The 12439-nt window shown below is 45.6% G+C and overlaps 1 protein-coding gene across 2 annotated transcripts in view; it reads left to right on the forward strand.

Moving 5' to 3' along the window:
* The window catches only part of LOC110497384 (polypeptide N-acetylgalactosaminyltransferase-like 6), a 231440-nt gene that overhangs the window by 208435 nt on the left and 10566 nt on the right, over positions 1-12439 (forward strand). For both annotated transcript variants that reach the window (XM_021573463.2, XM_021573464.2), the window contains exons 9-10: positions 10666-10773; positions 11024-11245. In XM_021573463.2, coding sequence (XP_021429138.1) covers positions 10666-10773; positions 11024-11245 — 330 coding nt within the window. The remainder of the gene's footprint in view (positions 1-10665; positions 10774-11023; positions 11246-12439) is intronic.

Below are 12439 nucleotides of genomic sequence, written 5' to 3' on the forward strand. Positions count from 1 at the left end.
AACCAAGCTTTATTTATACAGCACATTTCAGACATGAAATGCAATACAATGTCCTTCACAGAGAAAAAAAACCCAGAATAAAAACAATTAAAATAACTGAAATATTTACTACACAAAAAACAGAAGAGGATAAAAAACATAAGAATAAAAATGAAATGACTAAAAATCACCTTAAAGAAAAGCAAAGCTAAAGCAGTTTTGAGTGTTAAATAAGTGTTAAGAAAGTATTTACTAAAATAAATTGAAGAAAATAGAAAAATAACAAATAATTAAAGAGCAACAATAAAATAACAGTAGCGATGCGTACCAGTACAGAGTCAATGTGCGGGGGCAGAGGTTAGTTGAGGTAATTGAAGTAATATATACATGTAGGTAGAGGTAAAGTGACTATGCATAGATAATTAACAGAGAGTAGCAGCAGCGTAAAAGAGGGGTCTGGGGTAGCCCTTAGATTAGCTGTTCATGAGTCTTATGGCTTGGGGGTAGAAGCTGTTAAGAAGCCTTTTGGACCTAGACTTGACACTCCAGTACCGCTTGCCGTGCGGTAGCAAAGGGAACAATCTATGACTAGGGTGGCTGGAGACTTTGGCAATTTTTAGGGCCTTCCTCTGACCCTGCCTGATGTAGAGGTCCTGAATGGCAGGAAGCTTGGCCCCAGTGATGTACTGGGCCGTACGCACTACGCTCTGTAGTGCTTTGCGATCGGAAGCCGAGCAGTTGCCATACCAGGCAGTGATGCAACCAGTGATGCTCTCGATTGTGCAGCTGTATAATTTTTGAAGATCTGAGTACCCATGCCAAATCTTTTTAGTTTCGTGAGGGGGAATAGGCTTTGTCTTGCCCTCTTCACGACTGTCTTGGTGTGTTTGGACCATTCTAGTTTGTTGTTGATGTGGACACCAAGGAACTTGAAAAACTCAACCTGCTCCACTACAGCCCCGTCGATGAGAATGGGGGCGTGCTCGGTCCTCCTTTTCCTGTAGTCCACAATCAACTCCTTAGTCTTGGTTACGTTGAGGGATAGGTTGTTATTCTGGTACCACCTGGCTAGGTCTCTGACCTCCTCCCTATAGGCTGTCTCGTCGTTGTCGGTGATCAGGCCTACCACTGTTGTGTCATCGGCAAACTTAATGATGGTGTTGGAGTCGTGCTCGGCCATGCAGTCATTGGTGAACAAGAAGTACAGGAGGGGACTGAGCACACACCCCTGGGGAGCCCCCGTGTTGAGGATCAGCCAGGCAGATGTGTTGTTACATACCCTTACCACCTAGGGGCGGCTCGTCAGGAAGTCCTGGATCCAGTTGCAGAGGGGGGTGTTTCGTCCCAGGGTCCTTAGCTTAGTGATGAGCTTTGAGGGCACTATAGTGTTGAATGCCGAGCTGTAGTCAATGAATAGCATTCTCACGTAGGTGTTCCTTTTGTCCAGGTGGGAAACATTAGTGTGGAGTGCAATAGAGATTGCATCATCTGTGGATCTGTTGGGGCAAATTGGAGTGGGTCTAGAGTTTCTGGGATGATGGTGTTGATGTGAGCCATGACCAGCCTTTCAAAGCACTGCATGGATACAAACATGAGTGCTACCGGTCGGTAGTCATTTAGGCAGGTTACCTTGGTGGTCTTGGCCACAGGGACTGTGGTGGTCTGCTTGCAACATGTTGGTATTACAGACTCGGTCAGGAATAGATTAAATATGTCAGTGAAGACACATTCCAGTTGGTCAGCACATGCTCGGAGTACACATCCTGATAATCCGTCTGGCCCTACGACCCTGTGATTTTTGACCTGTTTTAAAGGTCTTACTCACATCGGCTACGGAAATCTTGATCACACAGTCGTCCAGAACAGCTGCTGCTCTCATACATGCTTCAGTGTTGCTTGCCTCGAAGTGACCATAGAAGTAATTTAGCTCATCTAATAGGCTCGTGTCACTGGGCAGCTTGCGGCTGTGCTTCCCTTTGTAGTCCGTAATAGTTTGCAAGCCCTGCCACATCCGACGAGCGTCGGAGCCCGTGTAGTACAATTCAATCTATAAGGGCACAAGGCGAGACCCAAATGCAGACACAGGAGGCAGATGGTTGAGCTCCGATATGTATTATAACAAAAGGGGTAGGCAAAAGGCAGGTGAGGGACAGGCGAGAGTTCATAAACCAGGTCAGAGTCCAAACAGTACCAGGCGATAGGCAGGCTCGAGGTCAGGACAGGCAGGGGTTCAATGATCAGGACCGAGTCCAAACAGTACAAGGGAATTGGCAGGCTCGTGGTCAGGCAGGCGGATTCGGCGCCAGGACACGCAAGGGTCAAAAACCAGGAGGGCTAGGATAAAACAGAGACTGTGAAAAATAGGAGCTAGGGAAAACGCTGGTTGACTTGGAAATACAAGACGAGCTGGCACAGAGAGACAGGAAATACAAGGATAAATACACTGGGGACTAATAGGGAAAACAGATGACACCTGGAGGTGGGTGGAGACGATCACAAAGACAGGTGAAACAGATCAGGGCGTGACACAATCTTATTCCTGTATTGCCGCTTTCCCTGTTTGATTGTTTCGTAGAAGGGCATAGCGGGTCTTCTTATAAGCGTCCAGGTTAGTGTCCCACTCCTTGAAAGCGGCAGCTCTACCCTTTAGCTCAGTGCGGATGTTGCCTGTAATCCATGGCTTTTGGTTGGGATATGTACGTACGGTCACTGTGGGGACGATGTCATCAATGTACTTATTGATGAAGCCAGTGACTGATGTGGTGTACTCCTCAATGCCATCGTAAGAATCCCGTAACATATTCCAGTCTGTTCTAGCAAAACAGTCCTGAAGCTTAGCATCTGCGTCATCTGACCACTTCCGTATTGAGCGAGTCACTGGTACTTCCTGCTTTAGTTTTTGCTTGTAAGCAGGACTCAGAAGGATAGAGTTATGTTTAGATTTGCCAAATGGAGGCTGAGGGAGAGCTTTGTTCGAATCTCTGTGCGTGGAGTAAAGGTGGTCTAGAGTTTTATTTAATCTGGTTGCACATGTAACATGCTGGTAGAAATTAGGTCAAATGGATTTAAGTTTCCCTGCATTAAAGTCCCCGGCCACTAGGAGCACCGCCTCTGGATGAGCATTTTCTTGTTTGCTTATGGCCTTATACAGCTCGTTGAGTGCGGTCTTAGTGCCAGCATCGGTTTGTTGTGGTAAATAGACAGCTACGAAAAATATAGATAAACTCTCTCTGTAAATGTTGTGGTCTACAGCTTATCATGAGATACTCTACCTAAGGCGAGCAAAACCTTGAGACTTCCTTAATATTAGATTTCGTACACCAGCTGTTACTGACAAATAGACACAATAGCCCCTTGTCTTACTAAAGGCAGCTGTTCTAATGTCCCGTTGGTAGTATAGTCTTGATCACATCCAGTTTATTCTCCAATTATTTCACATTGGCTAATAGGACTGATGGTAGAGGTGGATTACCCACTTGCCGTCGAATCCTTACAAGGCACCCCGACCTACGTCCCCGATATCGCTGTCTCTTCTTCATGAGAATGACAGGGATTTGGGCCTTGTCCGGTGTCTGAAGAAAATCCTTTGCGTCCCGATTTGTTTAAAGAAAAAATCTTTGTCCAGTACAAAGTTCCTCGGTCTTGTCTTGATTTAGCTGAAGGAAGTTGTGAGCCACCCATTTATTTAAATCACTAATACAGTCTAATAATGTATCTGTGAAGTTAAAATCCTCTAGTGACACAGAAATGTAAAGTTGTGTATCGTCTGTGTAGCAGTTAAAAACAATGCTGTGCTTTCTGATAACGCTGCCAAGGAGTAACATATACTTTATAAACTGAACAGTACCAGACCCAAAATCAAACCTCGTGGACGCCACAGCGCCTATTTTTAATCTCAACCAGTTAAATAGGTCCTAAACCAATTTAGAACTGGAGCAGGGACGCCAACCCTCTTTTCCAGTCTTTTCAGAAGGACATCATGGTCAACCGTATCGAGTGCAGCACTTAAATCCAAGAGTACAAGGACAGAGAGCTGTTTGGCATCTGTGTTGGCTCTAAGATCATTTAACACTTTAGGCTGTCTCTGCGCTGTGATGGGCACGAAACAAACTGAGCAATCATGGGAGAAGGGCCTTGGTCAGGGAGGTGACCAAGAACCTGATGGTCACTCTGAATGAGCTCCAGAGTTCCTCTGTGGAGATGGGAGAACCTTCCAGAAGGACAACCATCTCTACAGCACTCCACCAATCAGGCCTTTATGGTAGTGGCCACCCGGAAGCCACTCCTCAGTAAAAGGCACATGACAGCCCGCTTGGAGTTTGCCAAAAGGCACCTAAATGACTCAGGAAACAAGATTATCTGGTCTGATGAAACCAAGATTGAACACTTTGGCCTGAATGCCAAGTGTCACGTCTGTAAGAAACCTGGCACCATCTCTACGGTGAAGCATGGTGGTGGCCGCATAATGCTGTGGGGATCTTTTTCAGTGACAGGGACTGGGAAAGATGAACGGAGCAAGATGAACAGAGCAAAGTACAGAGAGATCCTTAAACCCAATTGAACATCTCTGGAGGGACCTGAAAATAGCTATGCAGCGACGCTCCCATCCAACCTGACAGAGCTTGAGAGGAACTGCAGAGAAGAATGGAAGAAACTCCCCAAATATAGGTGTGCCAAACATGTAGCGTCATACCCAAGAATACCCAAGGCTGTAATCACTGCCAAAGGTGCTTCAACAAAGTACTGAGTAAAGGGTCTGAATACTTATGTAAATGTTTTTTTTATTTTTATACATAAAATAAAATTTAAATAACAGCTTTTCCTTTGTCATTATGTGGTATTGTGTGTAGATTGATGAAGAAAAACAACAATTTAATATATTTTAGAATAGGGCTGTAACAAAATTTGGAAAAGTCAAGGGGTCTGAATACTTTTCCAAATGCAATGTACTTGGTGAACAAATTTCCTAAATGAAAGTAATTTCTAGCTGAATTCCTGGTGATTTAAGTATTTCTTTCCCCAATAACTAAAATCCCTCCCCCAAAATATATAGTAATATATATATATTAGTTTTGTTTTTTTGCTAAAAAAATAAATAATTGCTTGCGGGCTGGTTTTGGCCCATGGCCACCTGTTGCCTTTTGCCGACCCTGTTACGTCGGAAGGCATGGACCAAAGCGCAGCGTGGTAAGTGTTCATGATTTTTATTGATCAAAACACTCTAACAAAATAACAAAGTGAAAAACGAACAGTTCTGTAAGACAAATAAACTATACAGAAAACAACTACCCACAAAACACAGGTAGGAAAAGGGCTGCCTAAGTATGATTCCCAATCAGAGACAACGATAGATAAAGATAAATAAAGAAACTACCCTAGTCACACCCTGGCCTAACCAAAATAGAGAATAAAAGCCTCTCTATGGCCAGGGCGTGACAGACCCCTGGTCTATACTATCCACTTCTATCTATGCTGAGGTGCTTCTATTTAGTCCCTGTCTGCACTGTGTGTCACACGACACATAAATGCCACTAATCTTTTATTCAATATATATGATAGGATATGATACAATATAAATGATATTTACTAATAGTTCATATTATATTGGGGGGGTAGCCTAGTGGTTAGAGCATTGGGCTAGTAACCGAAAGGTTGCAAGTTCAAATCCCCGAGCTGACAAGGCACAAATCTGCCCCTGAACAAAGCAGTTATAGCCCACTGTTCCTAAGCCATCATTGAAAATAACAATTTGTTCTTAACTGACCTGGTCTAGTTAAAAAAAAATACAATCGTGGTCACATAGCAACCAGTGACCTTGTCCCACATTACCTTGAATTAATTTTATTGGACATATTTAAAATACATATGAAGTTGCGTCGTTCATCTTGGCACAACAAAATTACAGATGATTTAAAACACACTAAAGTCTACCAACCTTGTAATTATATTAGAGTCTAGACAATCATGGTCCCATAACAATGTGTTTCTTTGGTCCATTCTTTTCCATCCTGTCCCACCATACACCTGCCTCAATCTCCAGACAGGTCAGAATGCTCCCAGACAACTTTATTAAACTGGAACAACTTTCACTCAGATGAATTGCTCTCGCTCTGTTCTCCAGTGTTTTGTTTCTCCTGTACAATGCACTCCTCAGTACCCAGCATTCCAAAATAATGTTTGTGTGTGTGTGTGCCCGTGTGTCTGCAACCGTGTGTGCACGTGTGTGTGTGTGTGTGTTAGTTTTTACAAGGAGTAGTTCTGGCTTTAGCCTCCTTCCTAAACTAATTACAGCCAGTGATTTTTGGCTTGTTTGCGGCTCAGAGGTTATTCCATTTTGATTTACGGAGGAGAACACGGTATATGGATGTGAGGGAATATTGTGTTTATCGTGCCTGACATACCTGCCATCCAACCGGGTCTCAGTATACACTCTCTCTCGCTTTCGCTCTCTCTCGCTCTCGTTCTGTCAGTGAGTGCACTTTGTAATTGGAATGCAGCCCTTTATTCCTTGACTGGAAACCATGGCAACGATAAAAAGAGTTCCCATGCAAAATTGCAAGTCTTCTTACAGAGGTGGGAGGGGGGATTCAGACATTTGTGTTAATCTGTGTGTTTTTTGAGTCGTTGGTGTTATTTTGTGTTGAGAATTCACAAGTGTACAATAAGCACACAAATGAAGAAAAAGTGTAAATATTACACAGTGGCGCCCCCATCTGTCTAAATGTTAAAAGCTCTGATTCAGAGTTGTCTGCTCCAGTTACTTAGGGGAGAGTGGGGTAACACGGAACCCAAACCGGCTGCGCGCGGGCGACATCGTGCATACATTTATTTTGTCCCCCTATACCAAACGCGATCATTTACACGCAGGTTAAAATATCAAAACAAACTCTGAACCAATGACATTAATTTGGGGACAGGTCGAAAAGCATTAAACATTTATGGAAATTTAGCTAGTTAGCTTGCACTTGCTAGCTAATTTGTCCTATTTAGCTAGCTTGCACAAGGTCCTCTACTCTGACAATTAATCCACACATAAAAACAGTCAACCAAATAATTTCTAGTCATCTCTCCTCCTTCCAGGCTTTTTCATTGTTGAACGTATATGGTGATTGGCATCTACATTTTCATAGTATTGCCACGACAACCGGCAACAGTTCATCTTTCAATCACCCACGTGGGTATAACCAATGAGGAGATGGCACGTGGGTACCTGCTTCTATAAACCAATGAGGAGATGGGAGAGGCAGGACTTGCAGCGCGATCTGCATCAGAAATAGGAATTGACTTTTATTTTAGCCCTTGGCAACACAGACGCTCGTTGACGCGAGCGGTGTGGTCAGGGTATTAGGAGAGACATTTTTTACATTCAGCATCACTCTGTTAATGAAATATAGTATTATTTCTAGCAAAGATATCAACATATATTTCAGGATGTTGTGTATTCCTGGAAACAATCAGAATTCATGTAAACATGACAGTTTGGAAAACATAGCTATGCCGTCTACAAATGTCTGTATTGATTGAAATATTAGCACTACATTTTTGAACCCATCTTCATTTCCCAAACACAATTCATCATAATCACAATCACTTTTTTGTCTTTTAATATGTTGAAGCATCTTTTAACACAGGCTTAACACCTAACAAACACTTTGTACTTTTTAAAATGAACAGGCCCTGTTGTAACCTCATATCCCACCAATAATGCCTTGCATTACACTTGGGAAGAAAACACTTCAATTTGGTCACTTGCCATTGACTCAACTTACCCCAAGACAAACATGTTGACTTTATTACCCCACACAGCTACAAGGATGCACTTTCATGCTAGGTTCAGGACCTCATATTGAAGCTTATAGAGACCCCAACTGATGTATAGAACACTCTTAAGATGATCTACTTTGGTTTAGAAGCGTCATGAAACCTCTAACACAATGAATTATTTTGACTTTTTTAGACCTAACTTGCTTACCACTTTTTCCATGTGGTTTCTTCCTTCATAGACTCCATGAAATGATGACCTCTTCCTAAATATTTGGTCAAATTATACATTTTGTGTAGGGTTTCCTAGAAACAAGGGTGGCTCAACTGACCCCTTTGGCTCAATTTACCCCGCTCTCCTCTACTGTCACGGAGTATGGATGTCTTACAGTTAGCCTACATATGATAGCTGTTAGACTGACAGTCTATTGACACTGGTTGTATCTCACATTGAACAGATATCATCAAAGCATCTCCAGGAATTGTACCTCGTCCTGTGAGTTGTACGCTAAAACAAATTGTTACTCATGAACGCATGGGAGTCATTCATAAACCCCTCGTATTTCTGCTGATATGAGAGGTCAATGAACATCTACACTTGTCCTCTAAGGAGGCCATTTTCTGAAGACTGGAGGAATCTCTCCACATGTCAATGAAGCCTGTAAAGCCAGCTTGACCATTAACCTGAGGCTCCTCAGGAAAGCACCCTGCCTCGTTGTGATATGGCAGAGCAGGGAGAGAGGTGGAGCGCTCACACACACCGCAGGAGAGAGATGGAGCACTAACACACACCGCGGGAGAGAGGTGGAGCGCTCACACACACAGCGGGAGAGAGGTGGAGCGCTCACACACACAGCGGGAGAGAGGTGGAGCGCTCACACACACAGCGGGAGAGAGGTGGAGCGCTCACACACACAGCGGGAGAGAGGTGGAGCGCTCACACACACAGCGGGAGAGAGGTGGAGCACTCACACACACAGCGGGAGAGAGGTGGAGCGCTCACACACACCGCGGGAGAGAGATGGAGCGCTCACACACACAGCGGGAGAGAGGTGGAGCGCTCACACACACAGCGGGAGAGAGGTGGAGCGCTCACACACACAGCGGGAGAGAGGTGGAGCGCTCACACACACAGCGGGAGAGAGGTGGAGCGCTCACACACACCGCGGGAGAGAGGTGGAGCGCTCACACACACAGCGGGAGAGAGGTGGAGCGCTCACACACACAGCGGGAGAGAGGTGGAGCGCTCACACACACAGCGGGAGAGAGATGGAGCGCTCACACACACCGCGGGAGAGAGATGGAGCACTAACACACACCGCGGGAGAGAGGTGGAGCGCTCACACACACAGCGGGAGAGAGGTGGAGCGCTCACACACACAGCGGGAGAGAGGTGGAGCGCTCACACACACAGCGGGAGAGAGGTGGAGCGCTCACACACACAGCGGGAGAGAGGTGGAGCGCTAACACACACCGCGGGAGAGAGGTGGAGCGCTCACACACACAGCGGGAGAGAGGTGGAGCGCTCACACACACAGCGGGAGAGAGGTGGAGCGCTAACACACACAGTGAGAGAGAGGTGGAGCGCTCACACACACAGCGGGAGAGAGGTGGAGCGCTCACACACACAGCGGGAGAGAGGTGGAGCGCTCACACACACAGCGGGAGAGAGGTGGAGCGCTCACACACACAGCGGGAGAGAGATGGAGCGCTCACACACACCGCGGGAGAGAGGTGGAGCGCTAACACACACCGCGGGAGAGAGATGGAGCGCTCACACACACAGCGGGAGAGAGGTGGAGCGCTCACACACACAGCGGGAGAGAGGTGGAGCGCTCACACACACAGCGGGAGAGAGGTGGAGCGCTCACACACACAGCGGGAGAGAGGTGGAGCGCTCACACACACAGCGGGAGAGAGGTGGAGCGCTCACACACACAGCGGGAGAGAGGTGGAGCGCTCACACACACAGCGGGAGAGAGGTGGAGCGCTCACACACACAGCGGGAGAGAGGAGGAGAAGCGGAGGAGAGGTGAAATGTCCCAGCATCCTTTCCAAACAGTCAGCATGACCACTCTAATTCTAATCAAGCTGCCAAGTTTGAAAGAAGGAGGGGTGAGAGAGGGAGGGAGAGAGGGGAGAGGAATGAGAAAGAATGGAGGGACATGAAGAGATAAAGAGAGGCATAGGGAGGAAGAGAGAGCAAGGGAGACAGTAAGGGAGAGGATAGCAGACTGAAGGTGTTCAGAGTAGCACTACTGACACCTGCCCTCTTCCTTCCTCTTCTTTCTAGCTCTTCCTTTGATGCAGGAAAAGAGGGGTATCGAGCGAAGTGCTCGGGAAATAGGATTCCTTTCAGTCCCTCCGCTCAAAGAGGCTTATAATGTGGCCCTGCCAAGCAGACAAAGTGGGAATCCACTTCAAGTGTGGACAGAAGGACAATAGGTTGTCTGTATTAGGGTCTTGCAACAAACAGAACACAAACCCATCTACACAACCATTTCAACAACAATATCCTCACTCTGAACTCGACAATAACTCAGGGCTTTGAAATTGAAAGATACCTGAGATTCCTTTCTGGAACAATAGGAAAAACAAAGTGTGCTTTTTTTCTTTCCTTTCTTTACTTCAGTGCTGACAACTAGGGTTGCAAAATTCCGGGAACTTTCAATAAATTCTCAGATTTCTCCCGAAATCCCAGAATCAGGAGGGAATAAGCAGGAAATCCAGAATCATCCAACCAGGTATTCTGGAAAACCAGATCATGTATTAAATGTTCCCGAAATGTTGCAACCCTACTTACAAAACACGGTTGGTTGAGTTACAACGGTTTGGTGGCCTTGCTTAGAACACATAGCTATCAGGCTGACAGGAAGCTTTTGAAGTAATGTACTGAGGTATTGTTTGTGTTCCATCTCCATTCAGGTATGGATGTGTGGGGGCAGTATGTACGACGTACCATGCTCCCGAGTTGGACATATCTACAGGAAATACGTCCCCTACAAAGTGCCGTCTGGAACAAGCCTAGCCAGAGTAAGTTAGACTGACCACTGCTTCCATCAACTGGTTATGGCTAACATGCGGCCATTTTGACTGGTTGTCTATTAATTAATTGGCACATGGCTGATAGTCAAACTGAGGATGTAGGTCCAGCCATCTATCTGATTTAAAATGAGGTCTGACTAACTCGGCACACTGTGACCTGTGCTGTGATAAGCTAAACTCACAGACAGTCCATCGCCTTACCCCATCTCTCCCTCCCTGTCTCTCTCCCTTATCTCAGAACCTGAAGAGGGTGGCTGAGACATGGATGGATGAGTACACAGAGTACATCTACCAGCGTCGTCCAGAGTACCGCCACCTGTCCACTGGGGACCTGACGGCCCAGAAGGAGCTGAGAAGACACCTCAAGTGTAAAGATTTCAAGTGGTATATGAACGCTGTGGCCTGGGACCTGGCCAAGTACTACCCCGCTGTGGAGCCGCTGCCTGCCGCCTGGGGAGAGGTAGGAAGTTAGGAATACACACAGAACCACCACCACACATACAAGAGCACGTACGCACACAGACAGAGCTAACGCACCTACAGAACGAATGAACACACCCACAAGAGCCGGTACACACACACACACGAACAGAAAAGCACACAGCATATAAAAGCATATGTGATTACCTTAGAATCCAAAATTAAACGTCAGGTCATGTTTTCGAGGTCACTTACTGAGGCATTGATACAAATAATAGGACTTCTCACAATACTTAGGCCTACATAAACCCACTCTCTTACATGCCACCAATAACAGCTAAGTCTGAGCAGTATCCACAGGCTGATTTGGTTTCTTGCGTATTTTTAGCTGGTATTGTAATGAATGAATCTATTTCCAGACACCAATACATCAGCTAAGAGACAGTCCCTGAATGCCTCCACAGGTGTGTCACGGAAGGCTATTATTCCACCAGAGCTGTATCCCAAATGGCACCCTATTCCCTTTATAGTGCATTGCTTTTGACCATGGCCCAAAATAGTGCACTATATAGGGAATAGGGTGCCATTTGGGACTCTTCCATGTTCATTGATTTATGAATGTCTGGTGCTCGCTGAAACGTAATGCGTTTCTCATATGGGACAGGCAGCCAGCAGCCTGCTAATGAAATGTGTTAGAGTAGACAGTGTCACAAAACGGACACAGCTGGACTGTCTGCTTCTCTACCCCCAGAAACCATAAGTAGCAGATTTGACTTTACATTGTTCATAAACATGGCATGCAGTTTTCTGCATCGTATTCTGAGGTATATATAATGCCTCTCTGTGTTACCTGTGAAGGGATGGGGCTGGAGATGGCCTTGGCAGTTTATTACTATCTCAATCTATCTGTTCTCTGGCACACACACACAATCTCACTCTATCTGCGCTCTGTGAGGATGGGATCTAGCCTCAGGCAATCATACCCATAAATGCAGGAGCTGGAATCAGGTTGCCTGGAATCCACACTCGTATGCGCCGTTCACCATTTACAGTTGAAGTCGGAAGTTTACATACACCTTAGCCAAATACATTTAAACTCCGTTTTTTTCACAATTCCTGACATTTAATCTTGGTAAAAATTCCCTGTTTTAGGTCATTTAGGATCACCACTTTATTTTAAGAAAGTGAAATGTCAGAATTATAGTAGAGATGATGATTTATTTCAGCGTTTATT

This window comes from Oncorhynchus mykiss, chromosome 19 (genome assembly GCF_013265735.2).
Source record: "Oncorhynchus mykiss isolate Arlee chromosome 19, USDA_OmykA_1.1, whole genome shotgun sequence".
Lineage (NCBI taxonomy): Eukaryota > Metazoa > Chordata > Actinopteri > Salmoniformes > Salmonidae > Oncorhynchus > Oncorhynchus mykiss.